General features: G+C 43.5%; 1 protein-coding gene across 2 annotated transcripts in view; it reads right to left on the reverse strand.

Annotated features, from left to right (window-relative positions):
- Positions 1 to 17,714, reverse strand: part of CDH11 (cadherin 11) — a 154,156-nt gene that overhangs the window by 48,627 nt on the left and 87,815 nt on the right. For both annotated transcript variants that reach the window (XM_070770690.1, XM_070770691.1), the window contains exon 3: positions 2,306 to 2,706. In XM_070770690.1, coding sequence (XP_070626791.1) covers positions 2,306 to 2,533 — 228 coding nt within the window. In that variant the 5' untranslated portion in view covers positions 2,534 to 2,706. The remainder of the gene's footprint in view (positions 1 to 2,305; positions 2,707 to 17,714) is intronic.

Raw genomic sequence — 17,714 nt, forward strand, 5'->3', positions numbered from 1 at the left:
GCAGATCTAAAAGTCCATAGTTTGCCAAATTCCACATTTTCAGAACATCCTGCTGCTGCTGCTGCTAAGTCGCTTCAGTCATGTCCGACTCTGTGCGACCCCATAGACGGCAGCCCACCAGGCTCCCCGGTCCCTGGGATTCTCCAGGCAAGAACACTGGAGTGGGTTGCCATTTCCTTCTCCAATGCATGAAAGTGAAAAGTGAAAGGGAAGTTGCTCAGTCGTGTCCGACTCTTCGCGATCCCATGGACTGCAGCCTACCAGGCTCCTCCATCCATGGGATTTTCCAGGCAAGAGTACTGGAGTGGGGTGCCATGGCCTTCTCCATCAGAACATCCTAAATCACTCAATTTCAAATGACACCAAATCAAGGTTTTTAGGGAACAAGTCATCTAGTCTAATCCTCCTATTCATGGAGAACTAGAGATCAGCATTATCTCAAAGGGAAGTTCCATAGGCTCTAACCACTTTCTTTCTTTTTCTTTCTTTCCCCATCCAATCTGACATCTGTTTCATTCTCACGTGCCTAGATTTTCCCCTCCTCTTGTATCTGACGCTGACTTTTAGTAGATACAACACCTGCTTGCTCCATAGAGATGCCCTCTAGGTCCTGTGTCTTTTGCCCTCCCCACCCTAACACACACCCTGCTCCCTATGGAGAAAGTCCCTGTGGCCAAAGTTCTATTTTCTCAGAACAATTCACAGACACTCTCCACATGGTTCAAGCCACACAGCTCCTGCTGTGGCTCAAGTCTCTTCTTCCTCTCTGGGCATAGAGACTATCTCCTTGATGGAAGGAATTCTATGTGCCAATCATTTCCCTGTGCTCCATTTCTCAAGGGTACTTCTACGTTGGGTGTGATCTTTCCATTTTGGATACAAATGATGAAACTGCTCTGGTACATCTCTTCAGAAAGACCCTTTTCCAACCCTTAACAATATTATCAGGACACTAATATGAACCTCTTCCAAAGATGTCAATTCCATAAATATGGAATGGTAGTTCCATGTTAAGCAGCAACTAAGATAACTTCGTTGGAATCTATGAGGCTCAGAAATGAGAACCCCACAAATCTGCTCTTGTCCCTCTCCCCTTTCACTAGATAACTCCTGCTCATCTTTCAGGTCACAAGTTATTACTATCGTCTCCATGAAGCTTCCCTTCATGCTTCCTAAACTTTGCCACGTAAGTTCATAATCACTTTTAGTGAATTTCTTTATTATTCTACTCCTTATCTTAGTTTTTTTTTTTTTTAATTGCTTAGATAAGTGTCTCTTTTTCCACTAGCCCCTGAACTCTTTGGGGCCAGGGACTATTCTACTGCAGTTTACCATTTGCCTCCCTCTTACCTTCACATAGCAGGCTTTCTGCTCTTATGTGTTATGTATCTGAAAGATGGCTGTATGTTTTACCACAAGTGATAGCTGGCAGTCAGTTTTTCAAACATATTTTGTTATTTTGTTTGTTTTTATTTTGGGTTTTGAAATTTGGCTGCACGGCTTGCAGGATCTCAGGTCCCCTATTAGGGACTGAACCAAATCCCCCATCAGGGGCTCCTCAGGGAAGGTGCCAAATCCTAACCCCTAGATCACCAGGGAACACGCCCTCAAACATATTTTGGACTCTTTCTGCCCTTGCACTTTTGGAGGGGATACTCAGAGAATGCAGGATTTCTCAGTAGTACTAGGACTCTCAAGCCTTCTGAAATGGGTTTTTCCATCCCTGAGCCCAACTGGATAGAATCCCACCCATTCCCATGACGCATCCATTCATCTTGTCAAATATTCACAGAGGTGTCCCCAGAAGTGGGCTTTGGTGTCAGAACCTGGGGATACAAAACTGAACCAGTTCCTGATGGAAGTGGCTCAGGGTCCAGTGAGGGAGACGGAGGGATACACAGACCTGTGTACTACAGGGAAAAAGCCATGAGGAAAATAGTACAGAGCATTATAAGAACACAAAGGAAGGCATCCTCGCTGGGGTTTGGACGTCGTGGGGGAAATGCCCCCAGTTGGAGAATGGTTAAATAAATAATCATCATTTCTATTCAAGAGACTACTGGGTAGCCATTAAAAATATAGTTTTTAGGGTATAATATCAAGTGGAAACAGAAGTGTTCTTAACATGGATGCCTAGGAATTAAAAAAAAAAAAAAAAAGCTGGAAGGATGAATGAATAGGATGTGGTGGCTTTTAGTGATGATCAGACCACTGCTACCTTCCCTCCTAGATTTTTGTTTTGCCAGGACCCCTGTCCGGAGAGGGTGGGGAGTGAGAAGTGAGCATGCAGTTAGAGCAGCCTTACCCTGCCCACGAGCACAGGGTCGGGTCCCGTGTATTCCTCTATCACGAAGAACTGGTTCCAGACCCAACCCCTCTTGGAGCGCTGCAGCACCTGGCCCTCCTTGCCCTTCTCGTGGTGCCCATGGAACGAGGGTCGCAGGTGGCTCCTCCGGTCCGTGGCGAAGGCCTGGCTGTGGCACAGCATGCCCAGGCACACCAGGGCGGCTTGTAAACAGTAGTTCTCCTTCATTTTTGGTTACGTGGTAGGCACAGGAGAATGTGGCTGTCACCCCGTCCGCCGACCGTGCGGCTGCCTGGCGGATGGCGGCCTCCCCAGACGCGTCACACAGACCTCACTCGGGCTGGAAGGTCTCTCCTCGCCGAGCACATCACGTCAGGGCTGCCCACGTCCCCGGTCGGCCTCTGCAGGGAGCAGGAAAGGTCAGATTAGTCACAGGTTCCATCCCCACTTCCATTCTATTCTGTAAACACTGACCCACGCTGGACGCCGTGAGGGCTTTGCGCTGGGTACTGAGGAGGCAGATGCCAGTGAGAAATAGTCTCCAGGCTCTAGCCAGTTCACCACGCAGAATAAGATAAAGGTACAGGAAGAAACCCCTCAAAGTCTATATGAGGATAAAACGTGTGTGCTGTGGAGTCCAGCTGCCCAAGTCTGAGAGTCAGTTTTACCAGTTACTTAGCTCTGGGTTTAGGGTAAGCCAACACTGAGCCCAGTGTGCTCATTTATGAAATGGGCCGGGGAATCCTACTCAGTAAAAGGTACAGATCTGAGTCATAGCCCTAAGTCTCTTAGCCCAGACCTCCTATGTGGTCAGCACTTCATATTTATCTGTTATTATTATATTAATGATCGTGGGACTTCCCCTGGTGGCTCAGATGGTAAAGCGTCTGCCTACAATGTGGGAGCCCCGGGTTCAAACCCTGGGTTGGGAAGATCCCCTGCAGAAGGAAATGGCAACCCACTCTAGTATTCTTGCCTGGAAAATCCCATGGACGGAGGAGCCTGGTGGGCTGACAGTCCATGGGGTCACAGAGTCTCAGACATGACTGAGCGACTTCACTTTCTTTCTTTTCATTATATTAATGATAATGATCGTTCTTGGCTGTGTTTTTGTAGTAGGGAGGCCTAGGGCACTATGGGCATTCCACAGAGGAACACAAAGTTGATGGGGATTGAGAATGGAGATGACAGAGAGTGGGGACTGTTAAGGAAGACTTCCAGAAGGATGGGATGGAAGGGCTCGACTGTCAGATGAGTTACTGTGATAAGAGTGGGATGGATCGGATGTCCAGGTAGAAAGAACGGCGTGCCCCAAAGCACAGACCTGTTCACAAGCACAGCACTTCCCAAGACTGTTCAATTTACTGGATGGTATTACAGAAGGAGGAAGCCAGCAATGACTCCTAAGATATGAGAGGTCAAGGTAGACCCTGAGATGGTCAGTGATGGCCACTAAAACATTTGTCATTGAAATAATGGGTCAAATTTGCATTGTTGGGTCAATATAGTGTCAATTCAATAAGCACAATTTGCTTTTGTCTGGTCACATGTCCACCCAAGAAGATGAAAATCCTACCTTAACCTGACAGTCTTTCTAAGCATACTCTGTAGGCTCCCTTCAACAAGGAAAAACAAAATAAAACAGCATTCCCCACCAACTGGTCCAAAGGTCATGTTCTTGGCACTCGGCCATAACTCCGCTGCTCATCGACAGTAAGGATGAGCCACTAACACGTTTCCATGCCTCTGTGGTTTCTCCCCTATAGTCACTCTAGTCCTCTCTCCAGCACTCAGGTTCTTCTCTCTGATCTTTAACTCCTGCCTCAGGTTTCTTGGCTTCTTTATGGGACTGTCTTTCTGGTGCCAGAAACTTATTCTTCCCCAAGGAACTTCCAGTCCTCATTCTCCTGTCTTAGAATCCCACACCTTCTTTTGAACAATCATCATCTCCTCTTGCAACACCTCTCAGACACAAGTTGGAGCCTGAGTTCCCAGAACCAGACAGTCCTCACTACCACCCTTACCTGTAACCTGAGGGGCTCTCAGAAAGTTGCTGGGCATGGAGGCTGCAACTCTATTTCAACCCCCATGGGTCTAAATGAAATTGGTGAGCTTCTTCTTTTTTTTTTTAATTGAGAGGTATAGTTGATTTACAATTGTGTCCATTTCAGGTGTATCACAAAGCAATTCAGTTATATGTAGCTGTGTGTGCACATATTAATGTTCTTTTTCATATTATTTTCCCTTATAAGCTATTATAAAACTGAATATAGTTCCCTGTGCTATACAGTAGGTCCTTGTTAGTTTATCTATTTTATATATAGTAGTGTGCCTATGTTAATCCCAAACTCCTAATTTATCTCCCTCACTCCATTTCTCCTTTAAGGGAACTCGATTTCCCCTATAAGGGGAAGAAACTATAAATTTGTTTTCTGTTCCAGTGGGTGTATTTCTGTACAGTAAGTAAGTTCATTTGTATCATTTATTTTAGATTCCACATATAAGCAGTATCATGAGGTCTGTCTTTCTCTGTCTGCTTTACTTCACTTGGTATGATAATCTCTAGGCCCAACCATGTTGCGGCAAAGGGCTTTATTTTATTCTTTTTAATGGCCAAGTAGCATTCCATTTATATGCCACATCTTCTTTATTTCTCTGTCTCTGGACGTTTCTTTAGGTTGCTTCCAAGTCTTGGGTATTGTAAATAGTGCTACAATGAACACTGGGGTGCAGGTATCTTTTCAGTGATGGTTTTCTCCAGATATAGGCCCAGGAATAGGATTGCAGGTAGTCTTATTTTTTGTTTTTTAAGGAACTTCCATACTGTTCTCCATAGTAGCTGTACCAGTGAAACTGGTAAGATTCTTGAATGTTGTATGAATAAAAACCATCACCTAATTCTTTGCTATCTGATTTGGACAAAGTGGTTGGATGGGGAGAGAGGTGAACAGAAAGGAGACAGTATGCATCTTGGCAGAGTGGAATATATCTAGATTTCGAGGTTGGGTTGACCTGAACTGAAATATTATTGTATACTTCAGTCTGGGTGGCCTTGCGCACATTGGCCAGGCACTCTGAGGCTTCAAGGTCTAATCTGAACAACGGGGATGACGAGAACTGGTGCACACATGTGGGGCTAAAGACAGAGAGAGAACTGGGCACACACTGGGTCTCCTCCTCTCTTTCCAGAGCTCCACAGTCCAAGTCTGTGGGCCTCACTCAGCAGAAGGAAGTGCTCTGATCTGCAGGTGGAGATGCCCTGAAGACAGGGGTGAAGTGCTTTCTCTAAGAGAGGAATTGAGGAATAAGAGTTACATGGAGATACCAGAGCCATCTGTCCTTAGAAGTCTCAGAAATAAGGGAACTGGTGGAATTCTACTTTGCTGGTGAACAACTCCTTTTCTTCTGAGGCTCTTTCATTTCACTGACCCAAGCCTTTCTGATGCTTTGTATGTAATATGGCAAAATGGTATCTGGAGAAGTCACACATGTACAGTAATTCCAAGTATCCATCACTGCCCTGAATACTATTTTGTGATGTATTATGTAAGTCCCTTTTCAAGGAATAAGGACTTCAGTATTTGTTGTAGACAGACTCCAGGATATGTTAAAGGCTGTGTAGAAACGAGAGAAAGATTCAGGAGGCAGTGTGGTCACTTAACAGCTTCTCCCGCGACTTGGGCATATCAATACTACATCAAATTCTGCTTCTTGTAAAGCAAACTGACTGCATGGAAGGGACCAGGAGGAGTTAAATCCTATAGTGAGGTAATGTGAAGTCATAGGAAGATGACTGCATTTAAGTCAGAAAGCCAAAGATATGATTAAGCATCTTCCACTTTGCTCGCGGTGGGGCATGCCTCAGCTCCGAGAGTGGCAGCTGTGCCTCATTCTCTGTAAAGGGAAGCCATTGGGTGACATTTTCTACAGGTGGTTTCCAGGTTCACATTCTCATTTGGGTGAAAGATTTTGGAGGCATTTCTGATTCATAGCACCATCTCCTTACTAGACTGGTTGCTTCTTAATGGTTGGGATGATATCTTATTCACAACTGGGTGGCCAGTGCCTGAGCAGGACACCAGTAAAAGCTAAATATATGATTTGAACCCCATACTTCAAGTACAAACTTGATAATGCCTCCATAGAATCTCAAGAGGAAGAAATAGAAAAGTAAAAGCATATGGTGCAACAAGATCTCTGCCCATTTCACACCACACCAAGTATTAAGTGTTCATTCACACAGTGATAAATTATTCTTGCATATACTGTGAAGAGTATTTGAAATAAAGGGTTTAATTAAAGTTGATATTTCTGCACCTCTTTCTTCTGGCTGCCATTTTGCTGTAAAGCACAATTATTTCTGACACTAAATGTGTTGAAACTAGATGACAACTTTTTTTTTCTTTATAAAAAATTTCTAGATTGATACTAACAGACTTAAGTTTTCATGTGACCAATAAAGGATAAATGTCACCCTTTGTTAAAAAGGTGATACATTTCACCCTTTGTTAAAAAGGTGAAATTATCTATTTTCTTCTGTTGGAAAGAATAGCAAGATCAACTTGCTTTTAAAAGTAGTTCCTTGAAACCATTATTTGGAAGTGCTTATATGACTGTGTGTATTATATAAAGTTATTTTAATGGTAAATCTCAGGTATGTTAAGATGAATTTTTAAGACATTGTTTTTTAATTCAATTTTGGAATGAAAATTTACTGAGCAAAATCTTTTTCTAGCCATTGCTCTAAAATCTTTATAAATAGTAACTCATCTATTAATTTCTATAACAAACTTATGAATGGGGGACTGTGAATATTCTTATTTGAAAGGATGGAAACTAAGATCTGGGTAGGTTAAGCAATTTATGCAAAGTTATGCTTCTGATAAATCACAGCACTGAGTCTGAGCCCATGACAGCTGGCTCTGGAGTCTGTCTTTAACCAGTGAGCAATACCGGCTGTCACCACTTGTTGGCTTCTGAGGTTCGTAAGGGAATGATACGGACACTGTGACAGAAATAGAAACCCAGATGCAGTGAACCAATAGGAGAACTAGGTGTATGCTCATAATATGATTATGATGAAAATGGTAATAACAGTTAACATTTGCCCAGTCTTATTGTTTGCCTGGGCTTCCCTGGTGGCACAGATGGTAAAGAATCTGCCTGCAAAGTGGGAGACCTGGATTCGATCCCTGGATTGGGAAGATCCCCTGGGGAAGGGAATGGCAACCCACTCCAGCATTCCTGCCTGGAGAATCCCATGGACAGAGGAGCTTGGAGGGCTACAGTCCATGGGGTCACAAAGAGTTAGCCATGGCTGAGTGACTAACACTTTCACTTTCACCTCTTTCATTGTTTGGCTATCATTCTTCCAAGTGCTTTCAATGAGTTGAGTCATAAATGTTCATAATAACTCTACACTGCAGTATTATTGTAATCCCCATTTTACAGATAGGTAGTCTGAGGCATATGAACATGAAGTAAGTTGCTCATAGTTACAGAGACAGCAAGTGGAGGAGCTGAGATATGAATACTGGATGGTTAGTTCCAAGACCTGCATTGTTATCCCCCACAATGCACGTGATATTGCCTCTCTAAGAGAAGACAGGAGGCCACATATATACACATATCATAAGACAACAGTCTCACGATGAAAACAATTTAAGTTTTGGTGGTAGGGGGTAATATGGTAACTAAAATGTTAAAACCAAACCAGAAAGAGGAAGATAAAACATTTTATAGCAGTGATCAAAGTGAAGATGAATAGGAAGTAATTATATCTGTTATCTGATTCTATGGTACCAGTATATACCAATATAACCAGGTTATATAAACAGTTGGCCAGTTAACAGTATAACCAGTTAACCAGTATACAGGTTATAACAAGTCCTTGAATAGTATAACCAGATCCTTGAACAGCACCACTACACAAAAGTAAATCTTTGACTTCTTATTTTTAAACACAGTTTCAGAATTTTCAAATGTATAGGTTAAAAAGATGTGTTCAGAAAGATTATCATTAGTATTATTTAGAAATTCTTCTAAAATCTAGAGATCTGGTTGATATATGCAGTGGTACAGAGTTTGCAGGAATCATGCATAAAAACAGGGGACAGCCCTCCTAAGAAGATCTTGACATTGGCAACAACTAGGGAAATATATCAATGTTCTAATTGGTTTTAATAAAGACCCCCCCCACAAGGCAGTTCTTGAACAGTCCTATTAAAGCACTTTCTAGCAGTATGCCAGAAATGTCTAAGCATTAAAGTTCTACTAAAACATATAGGAGGACTTTATGATAGAAGCATATTGCTTGGAAGGAAAAATAAATGTTGTTGAAAGTCACAGAAGTAATAACACGACAGGAAAATGGATTTGCAAAACCACCAGCTCTTAAGTGGAAGGCTCGCCCCTCTATCTTGAGAGCAGATAGCCCGTCATGAGCTACCGCGCCTTGAGCATAAAACTCTCTCGCTGTGCTTGCTTTTGTCTCCGTAAAAGAAAATGACATAGACGGGTGTTTAAGTATATTTGGACTCCTGCTGGAAATTGTTATCGGGTAGAGAAAGAAAGACGAAAGCGCTTAGCACAAAGCAAGCGGCTTTGGTTTTTAGCGTTCTCCTCCCCCACGGAGCTGGAAAGATCAGACGGCTGACCTGTTCTTTTCATTTCCAGGGAGTTAATTTACAGTTAAAGGCAGGTTATCATTACATTAAGAATATTACTGAGCCCACCAGAGCTCAAAACCTTATTCTGCAAGTGCTCTGTCCTCCTGTCAGGAGCTCAGGGGCTCTGGTCCCCACTGCAACAAACACAGCTTTGTAACCAATCGGATTCCATTATGCAAATTAATTCAAGCATATTTTATTCCCAGTTCAGATCTCATCACTCAGCACTGAGCTGGTCTCTAGTTTCAAATCAAATCACAGGAATTATGCCATGTCTGTGGAAATCACAGAGAATGGGGACAGGAAGTAGTACAGGAACCACTGAATCACATTTCTTCCCCCATTTCTACACTTGGAGCAAAGCATAAGCTTGTAGTAGTAATCACTTCTGCTTAGGTGCAAAATACACAGCAGAGATGCAAAAATAGGCATTGCATATGTTACTCTATCTCCAATACCAAATTCAAATGTTAAAATAGGAAGCAAATGGGGCCCCTTATCAATGACCATGATGTTCTATAAGGGCAAGTGGAATGTTTAAAACCGCTCCAATGTAAATGTGATTCTCTGCTTCTAGAGATAGAGAACCACAGGAGTGTCAGCTTTGAAAGTGAAAAGATCACTCCCTGCCTGGTGTTGGGAAGGCCCGGGTCCAAATCGCTCATCACTTGTGGGAGATATAAAATTAGGTAATGAGAGCAGGAATTATCCTCGATGAGGTACTTGCTTTTTCTGTACTGCGGGGCAGTATACTCAGGGCTTGGTGTACCGCATTTAATTGCATTTCCACTACAACTATATGTAAATATCACCCATGATATTATCTGCAAGGAAACCAAGGCTCTAGGCAATTAAATAAATTACTCAAGGGTACACCCTGAAACACTGGCAAGGCTGCACTTCAAATTCAAATTTATATGACGGCAAAACCCATGCTCTGGCAATACCTGGCTCCCAAACACTAAGATCTTCAACACATGGAGAGGCAGGATCCATTTCCAAGGATGATCTAAACTCCATATAGTATTTGACATTGAAAAGATTTTTGTTAGAGGTGAATTTCATTTATTTTAAGTATGTACAATCAGCTTTTATATTCTTAGGCCACAGAGTATCACAGAAATCCAGCTTAAGTCCCCAGACCTCAAACACACAGAATCCCTCGCTGATTATTTATTTATCTTTTCAAGTAATTAAATCATCTCCAAATCATAAGATGACTAAATGCAATGTGTGCTGTGAAGACCTTATTATTTTTGCTCTACTCAATCCTTAAGATCGTCTTTTCCTCACTGTAATATTTTTAAATGTTAATCATTAAGATGAATGAAATACATTGACCCATACAGGAAATAACATTGTCACCAGTGTCATCTTGGGCTATGAATAAACATCCCATATGAATGTGTGGAAAGAGAGCGATCTTATTTTCCATTTTTCTTTTGCATGAGTGAAAGTATCAGAGGGAAGATCAGGGCAAAAATGGTAACGATAAACAGATCCTCAACATAATGTAATGTCATTGGTGGTATCAAAGGCCTATGTGTAAATCCCTCTTTGTCTCAGAGCTGTGAAAAATCTATATATAAAGTTTTCTTTATTTGTTGGTTCCTTCAATCAGCAGTAACTTTTCTCAGTGTCACACCTGAGTTGGTCTCTGGAGAAACATAGCTGCAATGCGTCTCTGATCTGTAGAAGACTCAAATGATGGTGAGACAGTTGTCTGAGCAGATAGATGATGGTATGCCATGACACGTGCAGACAGAACTGGGTATCAGAACACAGAGGCATCAGTGGCCACTCTCTGCAGATGAATCTGTAACATATCCCTTCTGCCTTTTGGAACTTGCCTACTCCTGCCTCTTCCAAGTGTTAACAAATATGTATATTAACAATCTCCCACATCTGGAATTTCTGCTCTCACCCTGAGCCACGGCTGATTGAACCACATGTAGTCCAGTGACACAACCAGACCATAAACCAACCACAGATTGCTTCAAACTGTGAAACCTGGTCAAAATGATAACCTGGGTGAGTTAGATTCACTGGGGAACTGGAATGAAAGGAAACAGAACCATTTGCCAGTTAGTAAGGGAGCTGAAATCCCATGGACAGAGGAGCCTGGTGAGCTACAGTCCATGGGGTTGCAAAGAGTCAGACACGACCTAGTGTCTAAACAACGAAGGGAGCTGAAACAGAAAGGTCAAGAGGCATATAGGCGATGGAATAGCAACAAAGTGATATCTGATGGCCAATGTTTTGGTAAAATCAAGGTATGAACAAGGTATGAGAAACCAAACAGCAACAAGCATGGCCTCTGTCCCTCAGCCAGGTAAATGGCAGAATGCATGGCCCTTCCTGGTCTCTGAAGATTTTGGCAATCAAGGACTGCCCTCCAGCTGCTGTCTCCATGGGGCCCAGCCTTAATGATAGTCCGTTTCGGAATTTCTGTGAGGTTCTTTGCACTGCCTCCCCATGCATAGGTAACATTAAGCCCCTTGTACATGAGCCACCTTGGGTGCTTTTTTATCATCAAACAGCAAACCTAGTAAACTATAATAATCCAGAGGAAAAGTTAGGTGGTTCTTCCTCTGGTAGAGGGTGAAGTAACATAGCTATGGAGATCATTTGTTCAGATGTACAAAATGCCTTTTTTTTTCTCTCTCTCTGAATTCCCAAGGCATGTTGAGCAATAGGGAGAAAGTGAAGTCGTTCAGTTGTGTCCGACTCTTTTGCGACCCCGTGGACTGTAGCCTACCAGGCTTCTCTGTCCATGGGATTTTCCAGGCAAGAGTACCTGAGCGGGTTGCCATTTCCTTCTCCGGGGATCTTTCCGACCCAGGGATTGAACCCAGGTCTCCCGCGTTGCAGGAGACACTTTACCCTCTGAGCAATAGGGAGAGCTCTAGAATAAAAGTCAAGACAGTTTTGTTGTAGGAAAGGTTCTGCCACTGAACAGTTGTGTAACCTTAGAAAAGACACTTTTCATTTGGGACTAAGTTTCCCCTGCTATAAACTGGTAACAGCCTATGAAGGGTCTTCCACATCTACAGGAGCCTGTGAGTCTGTGCTGGGCTGCGACAGAGCAACTTTCCTGGGGTGGAGAGAGGTGAAGATCTCTTTAGAAGGTTTAGAAGGTCTGGATCCCACTGTGCTGGCAGGACTGCTCCACACACAAGTCCAGGAGGCCCCACTTACATCAGATAGAATGTGAATGGTGCCGGCAATGCAGAGCCCTGATAATGTGACAGGCCTGGAAACCCAGCATCAGGGATCCAGACTTCACCTGAGGGACAGTGGGCATCATTAAAAACTCTGGTCAGGAGATTGCTGGAGCCCGAGCTGTCAGAGGTATGCAGGATAAACCAGCGTGAGAAATGGCATTTCTAACAAAATGGTTGAGAGCATGGGCTCAGGAGTCTGATGGGGTTAGAGGACTACAGCTCAAGAGTTTCTACTCACTAGCTGTGTGACTCAGCCTCTGTGAGTTTCCACACTGCCTTACTGAAAATGCGAAAAACACGAGGACAGTTCTTAACAGGGGAGATCTAAAATGAAATGAGATGGTTCCCAGAGAGAGCTCTGTGTAGTACTTGACACTGGCTGGCACACAGAAAGTGATAAAGAGGGTACATTAGGAGTTCTGTCCCTTGAACAAGAAGACATAAATATGGACTGTAAGCCCTGGATGCATGAATGTGACGCGTAATATACATACAGCAGCATGCCATACAGTACAAGCCTTACAAAGGGCTCCAGGAGGCTGTCCATTAAAGGACATAAACACAATAACACTTACAACAGGACTGCTGAGTGCACTGACGCTGCTACGTGAGTCCAGGGAGACTCCTGGAGTCACTGCAGTAGTTCAGGTGAGAGGTAGTATGGTTCTGAACTAGAAAATAAGGCCCACATGGAGGCAAAGGGGACTTTCTAGAAACCACGCAGGTGTGAAGGGCTCTGGGACCTGGACAGGTTGAGGATAAAGGATGAGATTGCAGTCTGAGCAGAGAGAGAGAAGACAGCAGTGCTATTCCTGGCCTCAACAGAAGAACAGACTGGTTTGGGGATAACAAGCATGAGTTTGGTTTTAAACATATTAAGCTTGTAAAGCCAGTGGATTGATGCTCAAGCGGCGAGCTAAGTCCAAGTTCGGTTTCCAAGTATTTCCGAAAGCAGGTACTGTCAACGTCAGCATTTCTGTTTCAAGTTTGGACACCTTGTTGCCTTAATCAATCCTAGAATCTCAGAACTGGGGGAAGCCCTAGGTAGACTTTCCACTATTAGTCCTTATTCCACAGACAAATGGGAAACTGAGATACAGAAGTGAGAAGTAACTTGCAAAATAGGAGACAACATGAACAAAACCTGAAAGCCCTCGCTGCACAGAGGGAAAATGCAGGGGGAAGAACAAGTATCAACAGTGAAAGGAAATTTTTATAGCATCTACCGTGCCCTTTCCTCACAAAACCTGGCTTAAAAGCAACCCTCCTTTTCAAAAGATTTCTATGGAAACAGCCAGTCCAGGTTCCATAAGGGAACAGTCAGTCAGAAATAAGGACCTGGGAGCTCTTTAAAGATGATCTGTGGAGAACTGGAAGAGGAAAAACAATCTACATATTCTCACTCGACTGTGACATCCTGCAGAGAGCCACTGTCCACAAAGTCTGTTTCTTAAGCACAAACAATAAGAGGAGGAATTATCCCAAGGTGGCCTTAATAACTGACAAGGGCCTGATGTGGTTTTTCTGAAATAATTACTAAGGCGAGGAGAGAGAGTGCCTCCAATCAGCACCTCCAAGAGCCTTTAGAATTCTGAGAAGGCCAGCCTGTGACCCCAATCCACCTCAGTCCGTGTGCATCCGTCCAGCTTAATCAGCCACCAAACCGGAGTGAGGAAAGCACAGACTCAAGCTGCTTCCAATTATCAGAGGCACAATTTTTTTTTTTTTTATCGCAGCGTGGGTGGGCTGTTCTGGAGGTCTCTTTCCAATGGACCTCCTCAAACTATGCTATCATGCTAAGAGTAGACTAAACTCTGCCATGTTTTTAAATGGCTTTTTATTATTATTTTTTTTTGTATCTTTATATACCCCATAGAGGGTCCCCCTCCTTGTTCTCAGAAAGCAGACACCAACAATAGCCTCATAATGATTGCATTGTGGTTCCAACTAATCCAATCTCTGAAACCCACTTCTTTCTTTTCAAGTGCATTAATGTCATTTATCAAAAGGAAGGGGATTTTTTTGAAAAAAAGTTAAGCATAAAAGAAAAGTAATGGGATACAGCAAACTAGTCAAGTGCCTTGTACAGACGTGCACGGAGCATTTTCTGAAGCATATACCCAACGCTCAGACAGGCAGGACTTTTAAGTGTCTTTTGTGGGTCTCAGATAATGTGGTTCACTTAATTAGATTTTCTATAATCCCAGGTTAATCCTATTGTGAATTACAGACGTGAGTTCACTTGCCTGGCAGAAACATCTACTGCTACAAATGCATTTCTGGAAAAAATATATACCTTACTTATAATTCATTAGCAGAGTCATTTTTGCAAAGAGACCTACTTCATTTTCTCCCTCCACCAGGTAGAAGAAACCCTTTCCCATTCCTTTGGATCACAATGTCCTTTAAAACAATTTAATTATGTCTTCCTTTTACCTAAGTACTTCCCCGGTGGCTCAAGACGGTAAAGCGTCTACCTACAATGCGAAAGACCCAGGTTCAATCCCTGGGTGGGGAGGATCTCCTGGAGAAGGAAATGGCAACCCACTCCAGTATTCTTGCCTGGAAAATCCCACGAACAGAGAAGCCTGGAGGGCTACAGTCCATGGGGTCGCAAAGAGTCGGTCACGACTGAGCGACTTCACTTCTTTTCTTTTTTCCCTAGGATTAAGTTCCCTACGAGTTGGGGACACAACAGTTAACTTCTCACTGAATACCTTGCCCCTGACTACAGTGATGTATATGCTGACATGAGGGCCCAGGAGGCCTTCTGTCCCTCGTGGAACTTAAAATATAGACTAGTGTCTCTAGAACTTGACTGCATATTAGAATTAACCAAGAATGGGGGAAAAGTGAAAGTGAAAGTCACTCAGTCATGTCTGACTCTTTGTGACCCCTCTGACTGTATAGTCCATGGAATTCTCCAGGCCAGAATACTGGAGTGGGTAGCCTTTCCCTTCTCCAGGGGATCTTCCCAACCCAGGGATTGAACCCAGGTCTCCCGCATTGCAGGTGGATTTGTTACCATCTGAGCCACCAGGGAAGCTTGGGATTGGGGAGGGGGGTGTCTTAAAAATCCCATTGCCAAGGCCTTACTCTAAACTAATTAAAAGCAAAGAAACTAGCAATCAATATTTTTTGAAGTTCCCTGGGTGGTTCCAGTGTACATTCAAGATGAGAACCACTCGTCAAGAGTAATACTATCCAATATGGTAGCAATCTAGACACATATAGCTTTTTAAATTTAACTTCATGTAAATTAAGTGAAGGGCGTTCCCAGGGGCTCAGCAGTAAAAGATCTGCTTGCAATGCAGGACTCCTAGGAGACACAGGCTCAATCCCTGGGTCGGGAAGATCCCCTGGAGGAGGGCATGCAACCCACTCCAGTATTCTCACCTGGAGAATCTCCTGGACAGAGGAATCTGGTGGGCTATAGTCCATGGGGTCACAAAGTCAGACAGGACTGAAGCGCCTTAGCACACAAATTATATAAATGTTAAAATTTACTTCCTCCATGCCCTAGTCCCATTTCAAGTGTTCAATGGTGATTTCAGTCATCAAAAAAAAAAAAAAAAGTTCTGTTATTCATCAGTGCTGGTCTTGGACACTAAAACATCCTCATCTGAAGCAGAAATGTCTGTTCCCTGAATGAAGGTGGACAAAGAACACTGCATTTAAAGACCTGCCATGAACTCACTGCCTAATTCCTATCATCTAGACCTCAGTTTTCCTCTCTGTGAAACAAAGGGCTGAGTAAGCTGGTGAATCTCTACGTGACATTAGCAGAATGCCTGAGAAAAACCAAGGGACAGGGTTACAATGGGTGGGGCCACTGAGCCAACTGGCCCCTTGTGAGCGCGCAGGCTTTACCCAGGACCGACTCTTCGACCCCATGGACTATAGGCACCAGGCTCCTCTGTCCATGGGATTGACCAGGCAAGAATACTGGAATGGGTTGCCATGCCCTCCTCCAGGGGAACTTCCCAACCCTGGGATCAAACCTGCAACTCCTGAGACTCCTGCGCTGCAGGTAGATTTTATACTGATGAGCCACGTGAACTGGCCCCATACTCCACAGGAAACAGAACATCCAGCTAAACTGGCCAAAATGTTTCCTTGAAAAGCAGTTCAACTGCATTACAAAAAAACAAAGGAAAAAAAAAAAAAGAAACCACTTCTGAGATCTTCATACTTCACAGAACTTGCTGTCTCAGTCCAGGGATGGTTAGTAAATTCCTGCTTCAGTGCCCATAATCTCCCGGTTCAGGAAGGAGGTCCAGGCTTAGGAAACTGTGGGACCACTGACAACCGACAACTCACTTCACCTCTCTGAATCTGTTTTCTGTTATGAAAAGGAGGGCGAAGGATGCATGACCTCCCTGGCTCCCAAGTTAATCTGAGGGTCGAATAAGATAATGGTTTGGGAAGCTCTTTGTCAAAGCATAACGTGGGCTACATGGGTGAGGACAAGCCTGGTGAAACGCTGACAGCAGTGGCAACATCTATTTATTTGAGTAATTTTTTAAAGTTTTGGCTTTTAGCCTTCAGTGGCGTGGATTGTAGATGAATGTAAATGACTTGTTTTTGTGACTTCACTCCTTTTCTCTGATAGGGATATAAAATCTTTCAGATGCTGCAATGGACATGGGCATCCTTTCTGTTTGCCCCTGGACCCAATGGGATTCTATAGTGGTGACTTGTGAGAACACTGTCCTCCTTGTCTAGGGGATGGTGTGTGTGTTGGGGAAAGTGGGATGGCTGATTCCCACAAGGAAAGGTGTGACAGTGTATTAGGGCCCCCAGACTCAATAGGGATACAGACCAGAAGTCCCTCTGCAGAATCTAAGGGTCTTTCAGTTATCCTTGATATGGATGAGTATAGAGTGATCATGGGGAATGTGGACAAAGATGCCAAATGCTCATCACAGGAGAGGGCTGGCTCCCTTAACTGGATGAGTTCTCGGAGGCCACCTTAGCAGATCCTTTATTCACCATTTAACCTCCGTTTGAAAGAGCCCCATCCCTAGAAAAGAGGCGCATGGCATTACTGTTAAAAAGTTATCATCTACAAACTAGCTGCTGTGTTTCTGAAAACCTACTATGGGATAGGTGCTTTGCTAGGTGCTATACGTAGATTCTTTACAGCCTCTCTCTCCCCAGCACCTTTGAGAGTTTTGTATTACTGCCTCCTTTGCCTAGATATGGAAGCAAGGGCTAGGGGCACTTCATTTTCAGAGCATTCTGAAACCTGCAGTGGAATTTGAAGCCATATATGGCCCATTTGGAAGCTCTTATCTTTCTGCCTTTGATGATGAACTTCTCTACAATTCTTCTCTGAAGGTCTTAATTTTTCCTTCCAGGGATGTTCAGAGTTCAGTGAGATCTCATTCCACATGGCAACCATTTGATAAATATTTGTAGGATTTCCACAGTTGTTAAATGCTACAAACTTAGGTGAAACATATTCTTTGCTCTCAAGGAACTCAGGTTACTATCTTTTTTAGAGTGTGCATTCCC

This window comes from Bos indicus, chromosome 18, assembly GCF_029378745.1.
Source record: "Bos indicus isolate NIAB-ARS_2022 breed Sahiwal x Tharparkar chromosome 18, NIAB-ARS_B.indTharparkar_mat_pri_1.0, whole genome shotgun sequence".
In the NCBI taxonomy this organism is placed as follows: Eukaryota; Metazoa; Chordata; class Mammalia; order Artiodactyla; family Bovidae; genus Bos; species Bos indicus.